The sequence below is a fragment of the Alligator mississippiensis genome, chromosome 1, assembly GCF_030867095.1.
Source record: "Alligator mississippiensis isolate rAllMis1 chromosome 1, rAllMis1, whole genome shotgun sequence".
Classification (NCBI taxonomy): domain Eukaryota; kingdom Metazoa; phylum Chordata; order Crocodylia; family Alligatoridae; genus Alligator; species Alligator mississippiensis.
Genome location: NC_081824.1, coordinates 172,630,812 through 172,655,067, shown reverse-complemented (window position 1 = coordinate 172,655,067; position 24,256 = coordinate 172,630,812). Strand labels below are relative to the sequence as shown.

The 24,256-nt window shown below is 44.9% G+C and overlaps 1 protein-coding gene across 3 annotated transcripts in view; it reads left to right on the top strand.

The window, feature by feature from the left end:
* The window catches only part of KIF6 (kinesin family member 6), a 436,353-nt gene that overhangs the window by 92,872 nt on the left and 319,225 nt on the right, over nucleotides 1-24,256 (top strand). For all 3 annotated transcript variants that reach the window (XM_019483065.2, XM_059717038.1, XM_059717041.1), the window contains exon 6: nucleotides 22,163-22,292. In XM_019483065.2, coding sequence (XP_019338610.1) covers nucleotides 22,163-22,292 — 130 coding nt within the window. The remainder of the gene's footprint in view (nucleotides 1-22,162; nucleotides 22,293-24,256) is intronic.

The following is a 24,256-nucleotide window of genomic DNA, read 5'->3' as shown; positions in this document are numbered from 1 at the left end:
TGCCACACCTTAATGTTTTTTAATAGTTATTGGGAAGTGAATGCAGGCCGGGTAATAATCTTTGCTGCTCACCCAGTTAGGTCTTCTTTGTGGGGCTGCTCCTCCCCTTACATCCCACGCTTACCATGTCCCATCTGATAGAGATTGTCTGCTTCTTGATTTTATTGAGCTCGTGGGCTGTTAGTTGTCCCTGTGGGTCGTACCTTAGCCCAGCCACTCTCCAGTCTACAATTCTATCAAGTCTGAGCAGTAAACAGCCTGTGTCAGTCTCTCTGTAATACCTGTTGCTTAATTTGAACCAGCCCATTCAAAATCAGAACAAAGGTGAATATAAATATAAATCGGTTTTCTGCTTGGGTATGAATCAATCAGTTCATTCTAACTCTCGGAAGAAGGTAAACACAAATCAATTCGCCTTTCCACATGGGCCTATCAGTTTCTACCAATGGATTCTCAAAGAAAATAAGTCCAGTGCTGAGACAAACTCAAATCAATTTCCTTCTGGTGTTAGTCACTCAATTCATAACCATTCCTTTCTACGGTCATGTGAATCAATAGGAAATCTCTGCTTTTCCTTTCCTTTTCTAACACAGTTCAGAAAATAAAAGGAATCAACTAAGAAAACACCAGGGGAGAAATGGACTTCAGAAGGGGCAGGACCCTTTTAAGACTCACAGTCTCATGGCAACAGCTGCTTTCTTCCTTTTGCTTTCTCCCCTCCATCTCACTGACTCTGCTGAGCCACTCCACTCCCTGGCAGGCTCTCTCTCAGACCCAGTTAGGGTTCTTTTGACCCCTTCTGCTCTGGAGTCCCAGTCCTTTCTCCACTGTCCTCTGTGGGAGATTGCCAGCTCCAGCTACTTCTGGTTCTAGTTGCTGTCATCCGCAGTCACTCCTCCTCCTTCTGTCCTTCTCCCAGGCCTGAAATGCCAGCACCAGCATTCATCCCTCCAATCCTAGACTTTAGGAAAGCTGATCTCATTGCACTCAGGCGATTAGTCAAGGAAGCACTGCAGAGTAGGAGTTTTGATGGGATGGGTGCCCAAGAAGGGTGGCTGTGCCTAAAGGAAACGATCCTTTGGGCACAAAGCAAGACGATCCCCGAGCGAGGCAAAAGAGGGAAAGGGGCCAGGAGGCTTCCATGGCTGACCAGAGAAATCCAGGGCAGCCTAAGGGCCAAAAGGGGAGCACATAAAAAGTGGAAACAGGGTGAGATCACTAAAGATGAATATACCTCCTCTGCTCGTGCTTGTAGGGAGGCAGTTAGGCGGGCCAAAGCTACCATGGAGCTGAGGATGGCAACCCAAGTAAAGGACAACAAGAAATTGTTTTTTAGATACATAGGGAGTAAAAGGAAGGCCCAGGGAGGAATAGGACCCCTGCTAAATGGGCAGAAGCAATTGGTGACAGATAGAGGGGACAACGCTGAACTCCTCAACGAGTTCTTTGCCTCAGTGTTCCTAAGCGAGGGGCATGACAAGTCTCTCACTGGGGTTGTAGAGAGGCAGCAGCAAGGCGCCAGACTTCCATGCGTAGATCCTGAGGTGGTGCAGAGTCACTTGGAAGAACTGGATGCCTTTAAGTCGGCAGGCCCGGATGGGCTCCATCCCAGGGTGCTGAAGGCACTGGCCGACGTCATTGCAGAGCCACTGGCGGGAATATTCGAATGCTCGTGGCGCACAGGCCAAGTCCCGGAGGACTGGAAAAGGGCTAACGTGGTCCCCATTTTCAAAAAGGGGAGGAAGGAGGACCCGGGCAACTATAGGCCGGTCAGTCTCACCTCCATCCTTGGTAAAGTTTTTGAAAAAATTATCAAGGCTCACATTTGTGAGAGCCCGGCAGGACAAATTATGCTGAGGGGAAACCAGCATGGGTTTGTGGCGGGCAGATCGTGCCTGACCAACCTAGTCTTTTTCTATGACCAAGTTACGAAACGCCTGGACACAGGAGGAGGGGTGGATGTCGTATACCTGGACTTCAGGAAGGCCTTCGATACGGTATCCCACCCCATACTGGTGAACAAATTAAGAGGCTGTGATGTGGATGACTGCACAGTCCGGTGGGTGGCGAATTGGCTAGAGGGTCGCACCCAAAGAGTCGTGGTAGATGGGTCGGTCTCGACCTGGAAGGGTGTGGGCAGTGGGGTCCCGCAGGGTTCGGTCCTTGGACCGATACTCTTTAATATCTTCATCAGCGACTTGGACGTGGGAGTGAAATGTACTCTGTCCAAGTTTGCAGATGTCACAAAGCTATGGGGAGAAGTGGACACGCCGGAGGGCAGGGAACAGCTGCAGGCAGACCTGGATAGGCTGGACAAGTGGGCAGAAAACAACAGGATGCAGTTCAACAAGGAGAAATGCAAAGTGCTGCACCTAGGGAGGAAAAATGTCCAGCACACCTACAGCCTAGGGAATGACCTGCTGGGTGGCACAGAGGTGGAAAGGGATCTTGGAATCCTAGTGGACTCCAAGTTGAACATGAGCCGGCAGTGTGACGAAGCCATTAGAAAAGCCAATGGCACTTTATCGTGCATCAGCAGATGCATGACAAATAGGTCCAGGGAGGTGATACTTCCCCTCTATGGGGTGTTGGTCAGACCGCAGTTGGAGTACTGCGTGCAATTCTGGGCGCCACACTTCAAGAAGGATGCGGATAACCTGGAGAGGGTACAGCGAAGGGCAACTCGTATGGTCAAGGGCCTGCAGACCAAGCCCTACGAGGAGAGACTAGAGAAACTGGACCTTTTCAGCCTCCGCAAGAGAGGGTTGAGAGGCGACCTTGTGGCTGCCTATAAGTTCATCACGGGGGCACAGAAGGGAATTGGTGAGTATTTATTCACCAAGGCGCCCCCGGGGGTTACAAGAAACAATGGCCACAAGCTAGCAGAGAGCAGATTTAGACTGGACATTAGGAAGAACTTCTTCACAGTTCGAGTGGCCAAGGTCTGGAACGGGCTCCCAAGGGAGGTGGTGCTCTCCCCTACCCTGGGGGTCTTCAAGAGGAGGTTAGATGAGTATCTAGCTGGGGTCATTTAGACCCAGCACTCTTTCCTGCTTATGCAGGGGGTTGGACTTGATGATCTATTGAGGTCCCTTCCGACCCTAACATCTATGAATCTATGAATCCAGAAGGAGCATGTGCTTCAAAACCCTGGTGGCTGGTCCTTCTTCTCAGGTCAGCTTCTCTGTGCACCGGAGGTAAGCATCACCTGCTCCTGTCCATCTGGGCTTACCTTGTGTACCCCTTGCCTCCCCTCACACACTTATCTCTGTATCTTTTGTTACAGACAGATAGACAATTTTTGATTGTTTCTTTCCACTGGGGTCTGTACGAGTGAAAACTTTGTCCCCTGCCCCATCTCTCTTAACTACTCTTTTTTTATTATATTTGTAAACAGTCTAGATGAGCTGTCCAAAGCTCCATTTTTTCCTTCCCCTTTTCTGTCACTCATTTCAGTTATACAATTGAAATCTCTCACTATTATGTGCGGTCTCCCTCCAAACATGTAAACTGCTAGCTTTCTAAGCATCACATTCCTTCCCTCCCTCTCTGGTGATGCATATACACTGAAAAATTCTAATTCTGTTCCTCCAACTGATAGTATGATTCATTGCAATCTGGCACTGATAACTTCTTCTACCTGCTTTGTTCTCAGCTCTGGGTTCTTCTATAATATTACTATCCCTGCTGATTTGTTCTCATTTCTCTCTGACCAAGATGGTCTCCATTTCCTTTTCTCAAAGCATTTATAATCCCTTTCCCCTGATATACCACTTTCTTGTAGGCCTATTATGCCTGCCTTTACTTGGTTCAACACCAGTGCAATCTGTTCCCATCTCTTCTTTGCTAAGATACTCCTTACGTTAAGCAAAACTATTGTCAATGCCTTTTATGCTTGTTTTAAAATTAGTTCACCTGTCCTTTTAAGATTTGTCTGTGCTCCTGCTCAGGGTGATCTACTCCTCCCCCTCCCTCATTCACATTCCTGTAGCACTTGTAAGCTGCTGAATTGCTTTCGGATTTAGGAAGGCTTGCAAATTCCCACTTCCCCGCCATTTCCCTCCTTTTTGTCTTGACTCTGGACTGAAGCCTAGAGGTGTTAGCAGCAGGAAACTAATTTCCAGCTCTTCCTTAAACTCACCAACCTCATTATCAAGTTTCTTCTTCCCGCTCTTCAGCCCCTACGTTTTCTTTCTTTTCCCAGCCTGTCTCTTTGTTTCTTTCTCTTGCTCCATCTCTACTTCTTGTCTGTAGGGTATCTTCTTTCTTCCCCACCCCCACCTCCATGTCTGCTGCTTCCTGTTCCTGTCTTTGTGGTATATGTAATGTACTTTTAAGGGGTCAGCAGTGGGACAACCCAGTTTCTCCCCATGTGCCCTGTGGGTGTGGTTTGTGGTGGTGGGTTGTTGTTGTTGCCCCTGCAAGCTGTGAATGGGCGAGTTGCTGAATCCTGTTCCTGATAAAGGTAAAGCTGTTTACCACCCCACCAGTCTCTGCTGAATGCTGACTTGAGGTCAGAACCCCAAAGGCATGGAGGTCTGAGTGAGTAGTACTCCATCCCTGGAACCCATTGGCGTAGACTACACATTATAGTTTTCCCTTCCATTCCATCTCCTAGCTCCTCCTGTGCTGCTTCAGTCACAGAAATTTTGCTCCCCTTTTTCTGTTTCACCCTCCTGTGGGGTTTTTTCCACCATTTCTACCTTAGTGTCCAACCCCTCGCCTCCTTCGCTCTCCTTCTCTGAGTTTTCCCATTCTTCAGGGGGTCCAACTAGCAAAGGCTTTTGGAAACCTACAGTAAAAGTGTCCATCTCCCTTACAAATAGTGTATTTTAGGGATTCCTGGCACTCTTCTGTTTTGTGCCACATCCAATGTTCCCTCTAAGGAGTAGCAGTCTAAGAGCACGCCGCTTCAGTCTGTGAGCGTGCCACGGTCTGCCGGTAAGTGTCCCTAAAGAGAATGTAATTGTATCGTTTGTCATTGAAACATGGCGCAGAAGAGTAGAGCTTTTCTTGTTAGCTACCTTTTACAAATGTAAATTTATATTTTAAATATGCTACAAATTCATCTGCAGTTGCATATTTAACATTAGTCTTTCTTTCCTTTAAGTTGCACAGTGCTTCTCGTGTTATTGTATAACAATGTCACCAGTTGAGCCACTAACTTAGCATTGGGGGCTGAGTAAGCACTGTATTGGAGTTTTATTTCAGCACAAAATCAATCTGGTCTTGCAGCTTTTTAAGAGTGTGAGACAAATATCGGGGGGGTGCCCTAACAGAAAATAATAGAAATAATACCTGCAGGTTTTTAGCATCTTTATTTTGGAATCTCCAAGCACTTAATCAGCATTAATTATAGGTTCTTACTACCGCCATTAGTAGATGATGATGTATTCATTGAGGATGGATGTACCCAACCTTCGGCACTTGGGATCAGTCCCCGAGTGCAATCCCAGGTGTCATCCTGGCTGGGGCTGGGAGCTGGAGCGGGCTCCGGGGAAGTGCTCCGCTTCCCAGCCCCAACACCATGTGCTTCCTCACTTCCAGAGGCATGGTGAGGCAGGGACGGGGCTGGGAACTGCTCTGTGGGCTCCGCTGGCTCCGGGAAACTGCTCTGGTCCCCAGCCCTGATGCCATGTGCCTCCTCGCTCCCTGAGGCGATGTGGGGGTGCAGAGCAGTTCCCCAGAGCCGGTGGAGTCCGCACCAGCCCCTGCCCTACCTTGTGGATTAGCCACTGCCTGCCCTAGAGTGAGGAGCTTACCTTTGGTAAGTGTCCCACGCCAGCCCTGGTGCCTCTGCCGCGCTCCGTGCCCAGCTCCTCTCCAGGCGGGTGTGCAGCCTTAAAAAGTTTGTGCGCGGCAAGATTTTTACTTGTGCGCAGCCGTGCACACATGCACCTTAGGGAGAACCGTGGCCACATCCCTTGACATCTGTAGCACACCATGAGGGGACAGTGTGCAGACAGGTGCCCCTCCTTTCCACATTTACTGCATTGTTTTGGTTGCCTATGGTATAAAACCCCACTGTGCCTTGATCTGGATCACTGGTGGGAGATGCAGCACCCCACCTGGGCTCAACTCATCTGCTTGTAACACTAGTCATGCCCTATAAGATCCAGTCCAAACACCATACTTGTCCTTTACTATCTCTACTGACATTACCCTTTGGATATATTTTTCCATCCATCTTTCTGTGTCTTCTGCATTCAGTAAATCCATGTACATTTAAACTATAATCATTCTCTTGACTTTTCCCCTGCTATGAACTTTATCCCTCTTCATTCCTCCCTCCCATGTTCCTCTGAATACTTATTTAAAAGTTCTCATAACCTTCCCAGTAAGTTAATTCCCACATCTTTCAGTTCAAGAAAGCTATCAAGTTGGTGAGACACTGCGCCTGCACCTCCAAAATCTCAAACAGTACCTTTGCCAGGAATTCATATCTGTTCACTGTTGATCCCGTCTGCCTCCCATCTCTGGTTAAAGATCCCTTTTTCTGCAGCCTCCACTCCTCTCTAGCTTGTCTTGGTGCCTCTTTCATGTTTTCTCGGTGTACAACTCCTGGTGGCCCAGCCTGCCACTGTGCTTCCACCATTCTCTGCTTCTCACCTGATGTACCTGCTCATGTTGTTTCTGCTCTGTCTGCTACTCTGCTCTGCTCCTGTCTTCCTTCTGGTGTCATTCTCATTGTTGCTGCCTCTACCATTGCTCCTGCTATCACCTTCTTTCTTTTCCATCTTCATCCACTCTCTGTCTCTAGATCTTCAGTTTTGCTCTTCACCTTTTTCCACCGCATGCTTACTTGCCACCACTGCTATTGTTTTGAGTCTCTGATCTTTACTTCTTATATCCTTACATTTTTTTTTGATCCCTTTCTCTCTCTTTAAGGCATTGATCAGGCTTTCATTGCTAATGGGAACCTACCACAAGGATAAATTAGGGTTGCCCATTTGATTAACACATATGGTAGTGTCCATTAAGTGCAGTCGCCCCTCACCACCAACTCTTTTTAAAGCATGGTGAGCCACAACACTGCATACATTTTGACTTCCTCTTCACTCCCACAGCTGAGCTGTATTTGTCTTTCCCCTTTCCAATTATTCCAGTATCTTTACCAGCAGTAAATGTCTGGCAAACGTCACCAAACAGGGCCCCAAACAGATTACCCAAAATCTCCCTATCACATGATTAGTGTTACCCTGCCCTCCATGATGTGTGAAGCCAGACCAGGTTGCCCTGGACCTCATCTGCATATAAAGTTCCGAAGGATCCCAGGACTCAGTGGGAGTGCTAATTGGCACATATCCGCTCCTCTCCCAACAAAGGGTCAATCTGGAGTATACATATACTGGGCAGTTCTGAGTAGGGTCACTATAGCTTGAAACACTGACTCTGCTGGGGCCCAGCCCAATGAACTATACAGTAAATCATGAGCCTTTGGCTTTGAATAAATATATGTAGTTTGCACTGCATAGATCACAGAGACTTAAACTGGCTGGTAGCCTACTGAGCCCCACCAGAAGGTAAGGGCTCAGAGACACAGAGAGGGGCAGCTGGGAAGACCCAAGGGTAACGTGCCAAGGAGCCACAGAGACAAATTGACTACCTCCTATGGCTCTGCTCCTATGCCAAGGAGGTGTGGAAAAAGTTAAAGCAGCTCTGCGAAGCAGTGACAGGTTAGACAGCTGACCAGAGAGATGGCACTGTACAGGCATCTAACCAAACAGAAGGGGAGCCCAGTGGCCTGCTTTGATCAGTTTGCATCAGGAGTGCCCTGTGAAAATACAGTAACCTCCTGATATACAGACACATGAACCTAGACGTGGTAGACTGTGTTAAAATGGCCCTAAGTGAACTCCAGTTGTATTACCAGAAAATTGGTAGCAGAGGATGATGAGGATGCAGCCAAATCCACCTGGCAGAGGTACACTTGGCACAGGATCTTCCAAGACCTCCCCCAGTGGGGAAATGGACAGTGACAGTGAAGAGGATGATGAGATAATTGGATCAGAAGACAGTGATGAGGACAGCAGAAGTTACAGCAGTGTATCCTTCAGTGGAAGCGACAGTAACAATGGATGAACTGAGACTTTAAACCCTGTAATGGGTTGTGGACTAAGGGACTCTCTGTCTGGGGTAGGGAGACTGGTGGGCAGTTGCATGGGAGCCCAAGCCCATGAGTGCGTGTTTTGTAATGTGTTTATGGGCTTTGTGTGAGTGAAGGTATGTGATGAAAGGTGACTAGAAGGTGAAGATATACAAGATAAAAACATAAGTACTGCATATAAGTAGGTATGTGCCCAGGGGGAGAAAGTTCTGATAGTAAGGGGCAGGGGGAAGGAGTTGTGGGGGCAGAAGGCAAGAGGGTGCCCACCCCAATATTTATTTTTCTCTGCTGTAGCAGTGGGGGAGGGACAAATTCAAGCCAGACCTCTAATAATTAGATTCTGTACCTGGAAAATTATAGTATATTTATAAATGTTCTATATATCGAATCTAATTATTGGGGGCATTCTTATATTCAGGGTCATCTTAGATTGGCGTAAATATGGTAATAAAACAGGGAGTCCAAGAGAGCTAGCAGTTCTTAAAAGACCTAATAATGGAGGATCATCACTAAGCTATCCGAATGCAGAAGAGAGATGAGCCTCAAGAGACCAATGTGATTACACAAGAATCTTGTTAGCCATTAGAAAAATCAAGTGAGATATGTGAAGACAATGGAAGGAAAGGTGTGTAACTAAGAAAGTATACAAAGGAATAGCATGCATATAATGAAATCAGGAACGCAAATGTAAAAAAAAAAAAAAAAAGTTCCAGCTGGCAAGAAATGTAAAAGACAACAGAAGTGGGTTCTGCAAATATGTTAGTTGGGAAGGTTAGTTAGAAGGTCACTATTGGAACACTGCTCAGTAGAAAAGGTGAGCTATTAATAAAAGATACCAAAAAGGCAGACTGCTTAACACCTACTTTCTTTTGGTTTTCAGCCAAACCAAAACAAAAAGAGAAGTGGAAGCTGTAACCAGAAAACTGGGCACATTCTAATCCTGCAGATCAGGATAAACACACAGTATCTCAAGAACTTCTTGCAAAGTCAAATGAATTCTAATGTAATATCCATCTAAAAAAGGAAAAAGTATGACCTGACCAGTCAATTTTATATCAGCAGCTGAGAAATTACTAGTATCAGTTATAAAAACAATCAATTTGCAAATAGCTAGAAGATGAGGGGGAAATCATTAGCAGCCAGCAAATTAAGAAGAAATTTATGTCAAGCCAACTTAATTTTCTTTGTTGACAGGATAACCAGTTTGGTGGGTAAGAGGATGCAGTGGACAAAATAAACCTAGGTTTTAGTAAGGCTTGACACAGTTTCACATGCATTTCTCATAAGTGAACTGGAAAAATGTGGGGTACATGGGTTTACCATTAGGTAGATGCATAATTAGTTGAAAAAACTACACCTAAAGAGTAGCTAAATCTGTGGTGTCAAACATGGCTTGTGGAGCTTTGGCATCTTGCCTGCAGAGCTTTTAGAGGGGTTGGAAATTCAGGGGCAGAGAGAGTAGAGGTAGGGCTCCCCACCAAAATCTGGGGTACAGACCCCTCTTGGGGACATGTGTTGGCAACAGGTGGTAAGTAATAGTCATGTTAACTCCTGCATTTCCCTGATACTGCTCAGCACACCACCAAATCTGGCCTGTGAATAGCCCTGCCATTCAGATTCAGCCCAGGGAGTTGGGTGAGTTTGACATCCTTGCTGTAAATGGATCAGTGTTGAATTAACAGGATGTTCAAATGGGGTTCCACAGCAGTCTCTTCTGGGTCTAGGGCTGCTTAGCAGTTTCATTAAAGAAACACTGAAGAAAAATGTGGGTTATAGTGGACCACAAACTCAGTGTAAGTCAGCAGTTTGATACTGTAGAAGAAAAGCAAATGTAATTTTAGGTTCAAATTACATAATTATTAGATGCAAGTTACAGGAGGCAAGAATACCACTCTACATGGTGCTGGTTAGGCTTCCCCTGAACTACTGTGAGGCTTGGTAATGGCGTTTTAAGAAGGCTATACTGAAAATGAAACAGGTCCAGAGGTGAGCAGTGAAGATGATACAGGTGGGTGTTGGAAAGCAAGTCATGTGAAGAAATGTTGAGAGAACTAGGCATATTTATTTTGGAGAAAAGGATAATTAGGGGAAGACATAGTCATAGTTTATAAATATGTGAAAGATTCTGTAAAGAAGATGAGAGAAGCACTGTACTTCTATACCATGGAGGGCAGGGCACATGGCAGTGTGTTTAAACTGCAGGAAAACAGATTTAGATCAAATCTCAAGGGGGGAAAAATCTTATTTGTGAGAACATGAGGCCAATAGAAAAAGCAGTCTAGGAAAGCTGTAATACTCCTTCACTGGAGGTTTTCAAAAAAAGGGCAAATGCTCATCTCCTGAGATTGTTTAAGAATAGCAAATCCTATCAGTGCATGGGATTAGATTAGATGAAGTCCCTTTCACATCTATGATTCTTTAAGTAAAATAGAGATGTTGGACTTTTTTTTTTAAGATGAAGATACCTTTGCACTATTCACAAGGATTAGGGGGTTAATTCTTATTTCCTGGACAAAGTCCAAGGTGGGTTATTACTGTCAGTTCTGTTTTCTTATTTTCTTCCTAACATTACATTTGGATATGTTTTTCTGTACCTCCTGCACTGAATTCTTTTGTAGTGTTGCTATAGGCTGATGATGTATTTCAGCTTCACATGGCAATTCTCTTTCTATTTCCCTTTGTGAGTCTAAGTGACAATTTTCTAGCTTTGCAAGAGGAATTTTTAATACTTATACACAGTGTGTAATTCTATTTCCCTGCAGTGTGGATGTTCTAAGCAAGTGTGTAGACTGAGTATACTCAGTATGCTATATACAAAGTGGTTATATGCACAACCTACATGCATACATACCTGATTGTAAGTCCTGAAAAAGGAGGGGGGAGGAGGAGAAGGAGTGCTATAGCAGGGGCCAAGCCAAGCCCCATACTCACTAGGATGGTGGCTGCCAGCATGCCTTGCAAATTACAGATCCCTGGCTGGGCTTGTGGGGAAACAGCAAGACCATGTACCCAGGGCATGCTTTGTTGTGCTGCCGGACAGGTAGCCCAGTGCATGGCAGGTGTTCCCTGGGCTCCACACTTGGTTTGGGGCAGGGGTTGGAACCAAGGGGTTGGAACTGGGATTGTCTGAAGAAAGGTGACTGAACTACCCTGCAGGGCCAGAGAAGAGCCTAAGGCACTGTCATTAGACTTGTTATTGGTTTATTTGCTTCTTTACATGGGCCATGCCTGGCTGACCCTGAACTTGCAGTAGAATCCAGTGACCATAGCCAAAACATGCCGACTATGGACAACCAGCTTCTTTCCCCACCTGAGCTGCAAGGCAGTCTCTGAAGACTGCCAAATGTGTGTATCCAGCACCAACTGGAACCCTGAGTAGAAAGGGGTAGGGTGTAGGGAAGGAGAAGCCCCACAGAATATCCTCTATGTCGACCCATGCCAACCTCAGCCAACTTTCTCCAAGTAGATACTACCTCCTTATACCTCTTTTCATTTACACCAAGTTGTTGCAGGCAAGATTTGAAAGCAAAAGCAAGAGAGCAAGACACCTACTGAGCATGCGACATGCAAACCCCATCCTGGTGCAGCTGCTTGGCCTGGATCTCTCTACAAGTGCCTTTCTATATTTTAGTCTCAAGATCTGAGTCCTTAGAGCAGTCACCCAGTTCTAGGGCCTGTCTTTGCTCAGAGAGTTGAATGGGTGGACCTTCTCCTCTGGAGTTAATACCTGTTAGTCTTGGATTTCTTCTCTGCTATATTTTTGTGACTTAAACACAGGTATGCATTCAGAATTGACGTGTATGCAGAGATGGATCCGGGATTTTACAAAGGGGGGTGCAGAAGCAGCAGCCAGTGTTATAGGGGTGCCTACAGCCCTGCTCCCACTGTCCTCCTCCCATTTCTACCAGGACATGCAGACCATACCATGAAAGCAGCAGCTGGGGACTTTTAAATCCCCAAAGCAAGTAAGAATTCCACCTCCTTCCCCTCCCTGGTCAGAGGCATACCCTCTTCCCCCCTTTCCCACCTGCTGCTACCACTGTACCCAGGGGGAGGGAGCTCCACAGCCACTCTAGCTAGGTAGAGTGGCAGCAATGGTAGCAGGTGTGTGGGTTCCCCCTTCCCATATCTGCTCCTGAGCTGGGTGGAAACATATGGAGACACCAAGCAGGGAAGGGGGACCCACCCACCCAGTGTTGCTGCTGCCACTATCCCATGCCGAGCCAAGCCTCTGCAGAGCCTGGCTAGAGCTAGACAGGAGCTCCCCTTGCCTTGAGACAATGGACAGTGGCAGCAGCAGACAGGGACAGGGGAATGGAAGAAGGGACAGGACGAGAGGAGAAAAGGTGTGCCTCTAAGCACAGAGGATAAGAGAAGGGGCAGTTCTTACCTTCTTCAGGGGCTTAAAGTCCCCAGCTGCTGCTCTTGCTGAGTAGTCAAAGGGTGGTGTGGCAAACCCACTGCATCCCCTCTGGATATGCCCCTTTGTGTGTGAAGCCATGTAGCTGCCTGACCAGTGCATACCTGACTACACATGCTCAGTCTTGGTGTGCATGCTTACATGTCCCCACCACAGAGGAAATAGAATCACAAAATGTGTGCAAGTGCCAAAAATGTCACTTACCTATCAAACTTCTATTTGGATGCACATACGGAAATAGAATTCCACCGTATGTATATATCCTTTGCCTCTCTCACATTGGTTAGTTTGTAATGCTTTGCGATCCTCAGTTAAAATATGATTTCACAGGTGAGTGTTTATTAGTATTACTTATTTATTATGATTTGTAATTCTCTAATTCCAAGGATTTGGAGGATAGACACAGTTAAAGAATGGCCACCAGATACTTTTCATGTATTCTCTCTAATCTCTATAAGCTTTTTAATTTTGCACCACTTATTCACCTGGTTCCAGTGTGCTAAAAAGCTCTAGTTTGTAATGTTAAAAATATGGTTCAATAACCCATGTTTACATCAGTGGGGATTTTTACGAGATAGACACTTTAACTCTTTGGAGCTATCTTCCATCACTGACAGCTAAGCTGATGCAAGGAAGGACCTGCATTAGAACAGTACAACTTGGCAGCTCCTGTTTTATGTGTCTTCTAGTAAGCTAGAAAGGAGCCTACAGTTTCCATCTACTCAGCCAAATGGAAAGGATTCTCTGTTTATAAAGAAAACAAAACCTTGCCTCTGCCTCCTCTCAGTCATTATGGATAACTTAACAGAACTTTTCCACTTCAAGATCCAAGTTTAGGACTATTCTAAGAAATGTAGACATTTTATGAATACATTGGGCATTCTATAGAAAATCTATTATCACGTTCAAGAATTTTATATAAATTCAAAAGAGATTATTCTATCACCATCTTGGGTTATGACTTTTGTTCTGGGAGCTCTAAAGGAAGCCTCTGTACATATGCAAATTGAGACTTCTGTCTGGAAATCCTTCTAGCAATAAAAACAGAAAGGCTGAGGTAGAGTACTGGACATTATCACTGGTTTTTCCTCCCTGAGTTTTTTTTTTTTCCATTTTGGCATACGTAACAGAAAATCTACCTAAAGCTTCCTACCCAAACTATAATGTCATCATTTTATGAAAGGCTGGAAAGTATTTGTAACCATTGGTCAGAAACCAAAGCCTGACAAGGATCAGCAAAATGCAAACTTTGAAATAATATACTGAGTGTTCTATATAATTCTGGAAAACAACATTGTTACAACAGAGAAGTTTGGCATTTGTCAAGCAGTATCAAAACATCAAAATCAATCAAATATCTCCACAGAATTCAGATTAATCTGTCATGTCCTAGACTGTGGTGTGTAAGACATGTAGTTGCCCAGGTGTAACTGAGGGCAGAATTTAATCTATCATCACAGAACATTGCTTTAAAGGCCAAAATTATAGAGTGTTGGCCTTGTTTGAGGTCCAAACCATCTTGCTCTGGGGTAGAGAGAGAGGATTAGAGATGGAAGGGAACAGTATTATGAAGTCCAGCTGTTGTTCCAAAAAGTAACAACATGTGACTCCTTTAAAATGTTCTTTTGACTGCATTTTATGCTAATGAGAGTGGGCAGACATTCTGTTATGCTTTCAGACCTTCAGGCTAAACCCCTTTGGAGGTTTTGAGCATCAGAAGGTGAGAAGTTTTCTAAGCTTCTCAGTGAATGCTCAGCTAGCATTGAATGTTAAGCTAGAATTGCATTCAACTGTCTGGTTTCTCTCACTGCTTAAAAAGCTGTGCTTCTTACTTCAGAGTACTTCACATGTATGAGCTATCTTGAAGTAAAAACACAAAGGCAAGGCACTGGAGTTTTACTAGAACGTAAACTTGTCAGGATCAGTCCTATACTTTGTCTTGAATTTGACCTTGATTAAATTAATTTGTGGTTAAATAAAAGTGCATTCTCTTTGTTGGGTTTCTGTGTAGTACTTCCATTCAAGATGTCCTACGCAACACACATATCTGTCCCTCTCTTCCTCTATACCTATCACTCCTCTGCCCTTCTGTATTTTTTATAATTAGCTCATGCTGTCCTAATAAGCCTTTCCTGCAACAAAAAAAAAAATGAAACTAATATAATAGTGTTTCATTCTCCCGTTGTCATATTTTTCACGTTTTTTATTATTTCATTTCCCACCTTGTATCTATCTTGGCTTTTTGAAGCAGACAGTTTTTATTACTGTACACTTGTTGCTCTTTGGTCATGTCTGCTTGTTTATTAATGCACAGTGGTTACTGCACATTTAATTTAGTACTTTATTATATAAGTACTAAATAAATGGATAGTAATTGAAGTTACTTCACAGTCATACCAGTGACCACCTTTTAAGTGATACTACTACATAGTAGCCTAATAATACTGTGCGGTAGCGTATTAGCACTGTTTGTGCTGTGATGTGCTACTATACAGTATTATTAAGCTATTGTGCTATTAGCATCTCCTGTAGACACACCCTTTATGTACTACTTAATGAACAATATGAAGTCCAGTAATTTGGTTTTAAATCAGTTATCCACATAGAAGAAGCCTGAGGAAAGGGGAGAAAACTGTTATTAGAGTACTCTTTTCTCTTTCTTATAAACTGTTCCGTTATATATTTTTCACCAAAATTTCTTTCCAGAATTACTTTATTCTGTCTTAAAAACAAGGTGCATAGTCTGAGTCGGATGCATAGCTTACTGAACTCAACATGATTCCACGTTTGGTGTTAAGATATCACACTTGGTGTCACGAGATTCCTAGGGGTCACTCATTTCAGCCAAACTTTTATCTCTTCATTATTTCAGAGCTAAAAAAGCCTTTTTATACTGAGGGATCCTTTAGAGAAGTATAGGGAAACTTCCTCTGACCTAGCTTTTCTCTCTCAGTGTCTTAATTTCTTGTGTCTTAGTCCCTTTTTTTGAGTTTCCACTGCTTTAATACGTTAAAACTGTATGGATGGTGCTGGTAAAACAACATCCCCAGTCTGGCTTGTCACTCAGTTCTGATATCCTAAGCTTTGCTTCTGAACTCTCTGGGTCCTTCCCCACAATGGTTACCTCACCTACCATAATTTGACATTATAGTTTCATAGGGAGGCTGCCCCAGGAGGCAGATGTGGGTTTGGGGTAGGTCCCTGTCTGAATTGAGGTTCTTCCTGGCCTCAGCTCATTTTTAATCTGGCTGAATCCAGAGGTCCAGGGTCCACCACACCAGGATCCTTGGTTCTCAGGCTCCAGCTCAAGCTTTCCTGCATGTTCTGCGCCACTCGGCCCCCTAGGCACATCCCCTGTGGGCACGGGGATTACACTCCCCCCAGTCTTTGCTGCCGGATCCTCCGATATATCACAGTCCTCCTTCTGAAACATAATTTGCACTCCTGCCTGTACAATACAATGCCCCAGGGCTCAGGGTGCCTCTGCCATCAACCCAGTAGCCTCTATCCCACCTCTTACAGCCACTTTGGTCCTCCAGTTTAAAAGTAAAACAAATTTGCATTTGCTTTCAAAACACAAAGTTCACTAAAACACAGTGCTTCCCTGTTGGGGTTAATCTCACCCTTCAGTAGCTCCAGCACAAAAGATTAGAGGTACCTGCTGCTCCAGGCACAGGGTTCCTTATGCCCTTTTGAAGTGCAGAGTCCTTCCTCTCTAGGCAGCCCACAATTCCTATGACTCTCATGGCCAGATTGCCCCTTCTGGGTTTATGAGCATCTCCTTGGGTCATCTGACCCTCCATCTCTGCCCCAACCCTGACAATCACTATCCACACCTGGGGTGGGTGGCCATTTTATTTATAGCTCCCTTTGCTGGTATGAGTCTGTTCAGAGGAGCTGGGCAGACTGGTGGACCCTGGGCTCCCTCCCCCACTCAGTAATGGGGCAGGGGCCTCATTACACAAGTGCAATTAACTTCATGGCTTGCCTTGATGAAAATAAAATTACCCTAATTGTTTGCTTTTAATTAAAGGAAGAGTTCATTTTCCACTCATTGCTGGTACTGTGTGAAGAGAATGAAAAGAGGAATACATTTAGTGAATGCTGTGTTAACAGGGACATGTTGGCTACAGATATTTGAATTTGGAAGTGTCCTCTACCTAGTGGGGGTTTTTTTTCATGATTATATAGCACCTGGCATGTTGTACTGAAAGTCATATTAATGATGGCAGAAAAATCCTAACTATTTAATCAATGCATGAAAATTTATCTCACATGCACTCTGGACTCTTTAGACAAATCCCCTGGTCCTGTCTGTCACACACAAAACTACAAAGCCTTCAATGATCGTTACACTTTATACATCCCTCTTCCATGACAATATTTGCAACAGAATGATAGCATTTGATATGTAAATTAAAAAGAAATTAAAAGGTTGACATGAGGTTCATCTCAATACAGTAGCTAATCAGCGGGGATCATGGCTTTCTCTGTTTAAAAATTGCAAATTCTCTGATTTAAAAAATAAAAAAGTCTCTGATTAAAACCCCCCAAATCTGTGTTTTTCCACAATTAAAGTGAAACATCACTAATATATATACATAGTAATACATAGTATATGTATACTATATACATAATATATATATTAGGTATCAGTTGAACACAATGTTTTATTGAGATATTTATAATTTTAAAGTAATGTGGAAGCCTACCAGTGCCTCAATCATTATAAAAAAATACATTCTAAATACTTATATTTTTGGTGTTTGACTTTGTTTTTTTTATCATAGAAAATCAGAGGTCCCCCTGTCCCTTTCACTCACCAGGATGTGGGACTACCTGCAGCTGTGTGACTAGCAGCCCTGATATGCCAGTGCCTAGCCATTGCCCATGCCATTGTCCCCCACACCCAAGCCACAGCTCCCTCACCCCCCCTCAGGGGCCCTTCAATCCCCAACCCACAACACTCCCACTCTTACTGGTGCCCCCAACTTGCAACCTGCAGCTGTCTGGTGGAGGGGGCCCCTGGCTGCCAGGGCTACAGGGCCAGGCACTTGGGTCTGCAGCCCCCTCCTCTCCCAGCAGAGCCTGAGCTCCAGCTACCACCTGTGGGAGGCAGCGGCTGCTGTGACCCAAGCAGAGCGTGGAGTACTGCTCCCCCTTCGCCATAGGCAGCATGGCTGGAGCAGAGCCTGGGTGGGAGGAGTGGATGTGGGTTGCTTGCTGCAGGCTTGGGGCTACCTGTTTTGCTGCGCTCCCCCAGGAGCCTCTGCTGCCCGGTGGGTAGGACCTGGTACAGCAGAGCAGAGTGGAGTGGGGAGGCTCGGTGCCACTGCTGGGAGCCCTGTGTCACCATGGTGAGGTGCCTGCTGTCTGCCTGGCAGCATGGGTGTGGAGGCATGGAGTTGTGAACCCGGTGCTGCTGGGTAGGCAGGGGGTGCCTTGCCAAGGCAGCTCAGGGCTCCTGGCGACAGCACCAAGCCTTCCTATCCCACATTGCCCTGCCACACCAGGTTCTGCCTGCTGGACTGCAGAGACCCTGAGAGGAAGGGCAGCAGGTTGGGAAGCCTTGCGCCTACAGCAGGCAGCCCACATCTGCCCCCACCCCGTGCACAAATCTGGGGGGGGTATATGCTCCCTCTTCCTCCCCCCCAGGGCTGCACACAGTGATGGGGGAGCCAGCCCCCCCCCCACCCTTGTGGCTCTGTCCCACTCCCTTCCCAGGCCCTGCAGCTACACAGTCCCACCGCAGCTACACAGTCCCACCCCAGCTCCAGGCCCCACACACTGCATCGGCTGGGCAGTCCCCCAGCCCTTGCCCAAGTCCCTCCCTCCCTTTCTGCCTCCCTCCCTCCCTCCCTCACCATGATGGCTAGAAAATGGTATTTAGTGGTTTGATTTTGGGAATTGGCTTGTAGGTCAAGTAGATATTTCATTAGAACAATGGTCCAGGAGAACAGCAAGGGTTAATTGATTTCTAAAAGTCTGTTTATGACAAAGTTTCCTTCAAGGCCCACTGTGTCTGACACAGGCAAGCAGCAAGAAGAGAGAAATGCAAAGTGCTGCACCTAGGGAGGAAAAATGTCCAGCACACCTACAGCCTAGGGAATGACCTGCTGGGTGGCACAGAGGTGGAAAGGGATGTCGGAGTCCTAGTGGACTCCAAGATGAACATGAGCCGGCAGTGTGACGAAGCCATCAAAAAAGCCAATGGCACTTTATCGTGCATCAGCAGATGCATGACGAATAGGTCCAGGGAGGTGATACTTCCCCTCTATAGGGCGCTGGTCAGACCGCAGTTGGAGTACTGCGTGCAATTCTGGGCGCCACACTTCAAGGAGGATGCGGATAACCTGGAGAGGGTCCAGAGAAGGGCAACTCGTATGGTCAAGGGCCTGCAGACCAAGCCCTACGAGGAGAGACTAGAGAAACTGGACCTTTTCAGCCTCCGCAAGAGAAGGTTGAGAGGCGACCTTGTGGCTGCCTTTAAGTTCATCACGGGGGCACAGAAGGGAATTGGTGAGTATTTATTCACCAAGGCTCCCCCGGGGGTTACAAGAAACAATGGCCACAAGCTAGCAGAGAGCAGATTTAGATTGGACATTAGGAAGAACTTCTTCACAGTTCGAGTGGCTAAGGTCTGGAACGGGCTCCCAAGGGAGGTGGTGCTCTCCCCTACCCTGGGGGTCTTCAAGAGGAGGTTAGATGAGTATCTAGCTGGGGTCATCTAGACCAAGCGCTCTTTCCTGCTTATGCAGGGGGTCGGACTCGATGATCTATTGAGGTCCCTTCCGACCCTAACATCTGTGAATCTATGAAGAAGACACACAGGCTGGGAAATTGAAGACATGTACTACATTGTTCCATTACATGAGATAAGGGACTCTGCCACGTTGGCCAGATCACAGTGTCCAGTTGCAGAGCCCTTGGGATTTCTGTTTTTGGGGAGCAGACCAAATTAGGAGGCCCAGTAAAAGCCCAAATTAGGATGTGTGCATGTGATGGTTCTGTGAAACAAAGGAGTATGCTGACAGGACTGGACAGAATGGGGACAGTAGGACAACCACATCAAAATGAATCAACAATGTCCAGGAACAAAGAGTCATCCGAGGGGCAGAAAGAATACAAAAGGAGGGATTTCAGAGCAGCAAAGGGTCCCCAAGAGGGGAACCCCAGGTCACCATGTACAGAGGGCACACCACCACCCCATCTCACCCACCCCACTGGAGAGAGGTGGACCTTGGCCTTCTACCTCCAGGCTGCTGACAGCTGACATTCAAGAAAGAACCTCAGAGTGAAGCTAGCATACTGGCTGGACGTTCCTTGACTCTGTGAACCCTGGGACTAATAGATATAGAATTGTTTGCATTATTCTTATCTGCTGTGACTGTGTATCAGTAAAATTCACCTGTTATCAAATGGAAAGGTTGTGGTCGGTCTGAGGGTTGGGTCCATCTGGAACAAAGTATCTGGGTCATAAATCCAGTACCAACAACTATAGGGGCCGCAGTTCCCCCCCCCACAGACTAACCTGGAGGGAGCTGTGGGAGCTGCTTTCCATGCTGCCTGGCTGCCACATGCGTGTGTACATGCACATATGCACATGGTGCCCCCTGCCTGATCGCCGTTCTCCCGCTCCCCCCAGTCTCTTGCAGGCTGGAACTTGTTTCCTGGATTTTCTCCTTTAAATCTCTGTTTTTCTCCTTACCACCACCTCTGCCCAACCCCAGGGCCATGTGCTACCTCCAGGCAATTCTGCATGCTGGGATCGTGGCTGCAGGAGTATATGCTAACTCCGCCCAGCCCTGCATGCCAGGATAGGCCTATGTGCCACATCTAGCACACAGGACCACAGCTCACAGGGCTCCCCACAGTCCCCTGGGGAGACCCATGAGCTGGATAACAAGGTACTGGCAGCTGGATCTGGCCTGCTGGCTGGGGGTTGAGCACCCCTGGGATGGATCCTAAATGAATCTGCTTGTCAGATGAGAATTCTGGACAACACTATCCTAGCTTCTTTCTTAACTCCAACAAATAAGAGTCTCCAAGGAGATCACCTAATAATTTTAGGCAAGGTCCACACCATCTGGCTATTTTTCTATTGCTTTTTTTAAATTTTATTTTATTTGTTGTGGCATTTTGTCTAAGAAGGACTGGCCATAGAGCCCATCTAAGATCACCAATTATGTTGTGGTATTATTGCAGTGATGTTATTGCCTGGAAAGCTTGACTGGAAGAGGCCTGAGAAAGGGTACTGTGATACCCAAAGGTTTGCCTATGACTATACCAACCATATAGCTGGCCCAATACAAGATATCAGCCACAAGAATTATTGCCTGTCAGTTATATTGTTTCATTCTGATTGTCATTTGAATGATAGTAAAGAATTGATTCCTTGTTTAGTGATAGATAAGAGCTGTCTAAGATGACAAAAACATGGCACTTGAAGAAGAGGTATTCAATTAAAGTCTGTGCTGTTTTTATACAGATTTTTGGTTTTGTGTGTGGGGTTCTTTTTCCTAAAGAATCCTTGGATTACACCTGATTTCTTTTCAGTCTAGCCATTATTAGTTGGTCATTTTCTTAGGCCCCCTTTACATGTTATATATATTATGCAGTTACCTGGTTATTTGTGCAATTAATTTAGACTGGCTACACATACAAATGAACTATAATGCCTTAAGAAGGTGGCAAAAAGTTAGATCTGGAAAATGTGTAATAACTGTAGAGTTGGTTTCTGTCCATCTTTAATTTGCATGTGTAGCCTATTCTCCTGTGGCTGGGATCTTGTCAACTAACAGAGCTCCCAGCCACCGGTGTGCTCTGTGCACTGCCACAGCTGAGATTCCTGCAACTGATGGGACTCCCAACCACAGAACTGTCCCATGGACTGCCATAACTGGGTGCCGTGTCAGTTGACAGGAGCTCTCAACTGCACCCATGAGCCTACAAGCACCCATCTAACCCTGGCTCCTAGCCACAGGAGCATATGCCCCTGCAGCTGAGAGCCCTGCCAGCTGAGGGGCTTCTAGCTGTGGGAGCTTATTTTTTGTCAGTGCAGGAGGAGCCCGGGATCATACTCCCCCTACACTGGCAATAGGATGTGTTGGGATCTCATTCATGATCCCATAATCATACCTCCTACCATTCACATGTGGCATGGCAGAAGGCGTGATTGTGTGGATCGTACATCAGATCCCATTGCACCTTTACCTGCACATGTAGAGGGGCCCTTATAAAAAAATTAATCCTGATGAGGAATAGAATAAACAGATAACCACAAGTTAGTGGTTATAGATGATGTTGCTTTGAAAGTGATGGGAGAAAGGACAGGCAGGCAGTAATTAAAACACATAGAGACAATAAATACAAAACATTTATTTTTTTTAAGGATGGAGGGTTAAATATGAGAGGAAGAAGCTAAAAGAGATTCACATTTTAAGAGTAAACAAGAGGTGTCATGAGAGGCCAGAGACTCAAAAAGCACTTATTTGGTACTTTGATAGCCCACATCTTCAATTTTCCTTTTATTGTGACAGTTCTGTTCATATGATAACTCAATGAAAATATTAGGACAAAAATCCTGATTTGCCCACAGCATGGATGGTATTTGATTCCCTTTTTTCCTCTTTTAGAAAAGTGACAATAATGGAAGACCCAGATCAGAACATTCATCTGAAAAACCTGTCTCTTCAGCAAGCAACCAACGAAGAGGAAGCACTAAACCTTCTATTCTTGGGAGACACTAACAGAATGATTGCAGAGGTAAGCTTTGGCCAATACTGTTATAAATCTCATATGGCTTTATGAGAGACAAAATGATTGTAAACATCAGCTAAGTACAGACAGTCAAAAAGTCTGAGGCAGAATCAGTCCATCTACACAAGTTTCTTTAAGGGGAAGGGCTTGCAGGGACCTCATAGGCAACTGGGATATCAGCAGATAGCAGCCTACTTTGATTCTTGATTGGACCTGGCAGTGACATTCGATGCATCAGTCCAACCTAGCTTGAGTAAGTCTGATATTACATGGAGCCAGGTCTATCTTACACCAGGATCTGCCATTTTTAAACTGCTGTATTTGTCCTGAATTTCTGTTTTGTTATGGGTATAGATTAGTTTCCAACCATCTAAACTGGAAAAAGTGCAATGTCTGTACCTAGCCATTCTTATGTAACAACTGCTTAGCCATTGCAACGGATTGAAATGAAGAACCAGGTTCTCTGTGAAGAGCTATCCCCTGTGATAATGCAGGAAGTGTATTTTCATGTTCATATTTGTATGTTTTTTTTATTTTGTGAGCTTTATTTTTTTCTATGTGAACCTAGTTTTCTATTATATAACAATGTTACATTGCAATTAAAATAATTAGAACGAAACAATTGTGTTCTTTTCCAATAAAAATGCATAGATTGATTTTGGCTATTATGTGTATCCCGCATGTATGCACATAAAAAGTTCAGACCAATCATTATTTTTATGTAACAATGTTAAAGCTTCTACCAGACATACTGGCTTGCATTTGAAGTGGCTGCACCAGCAACCAGCAGGCCTTTTTTACTTCAGGAACATGTCCATGTGGTTTTATTACATGAAAAAAGAAGCAAATACTAGTTTACTGCATTTTAAAGTGAACATCAGTAGATATGCTAAAATTAGGTTGATTTAGTTGACAATGCAGAGTTATATAATCATATATTTGTAATTGTATTATTGCTATTCTGGGCTTATGATACCTTCATTTTTTTCACTCAGTAATAGAAAAAACTACGTAGATATAAAAGGCATACTAAAGTAGTTGAGCATTGTCAATCCCTGAATCACAAGATTACTTTTCAGTCCTGAGAACTTGCTCAACAAGTTTGTTCATATATTAGAAGTGTGTAATTTATTCAAGATGTCTCTTCTGAAGACATGTCTTGAAATGTCAAAAAGGTAGCTATAAGTTAATGAGGAGATAAATACTCAGATGGTATTTCATACTTAGACATTTTTCAGATACACAAAAAAATAAACTATAGCCCTGAGTCTCCATTAACTACATATGCACACCCATTGATGTAGATGGAAATATTTGTAACAGAAATGTAATTACAGGTTTCCCTTGCTTTATGCTGTACATGTGTTCCTGGAAAATGGCGCATAACTCGAATTCACGTAACGGGAACCCACTTTACAGTGTAATAAATAGGGATATGTTCCAAGACATCGTCCTGACCCCCAGGCCCATTTCTACCACTTTTACAAGATAATTTGGGTACTCACCAACAGCAGACAGTACACACAAGTACAGGGCACTATCATAATGGGGATGGCAACTATAGAAACATGTGTCACAGACAACAAGCGAGAAGCACAGATCCACACAGGAAACTATATTTTGGTGCGCGTCACTCCCACAATGCTCCACGCAAAGCAGTTGACTGTGGGCTTCCACCACACCAATTGCATAAGAGTGAAATTACCTTGCATATAATGATTTTTTGGTATAAAAAGGGTCGTGTGTGAATTCGCACATACAGAACCACATAAAGCAAGGGAAACCTGTATTCAAGAAGCCAGCAACTTCATCCATAACAGTGAGAATATCCTCTGTCTCAAATTTGTTAGAATATTTCCAAAGTATTAGAAGGATCTAAACTGGTAATGGTAAATAAGGCTTCTTGATTTTTGCATCCTAAGCGCAAAATGCTTTAGGTTATTTAAACATATGTTTTGGCTTTTGTAAAA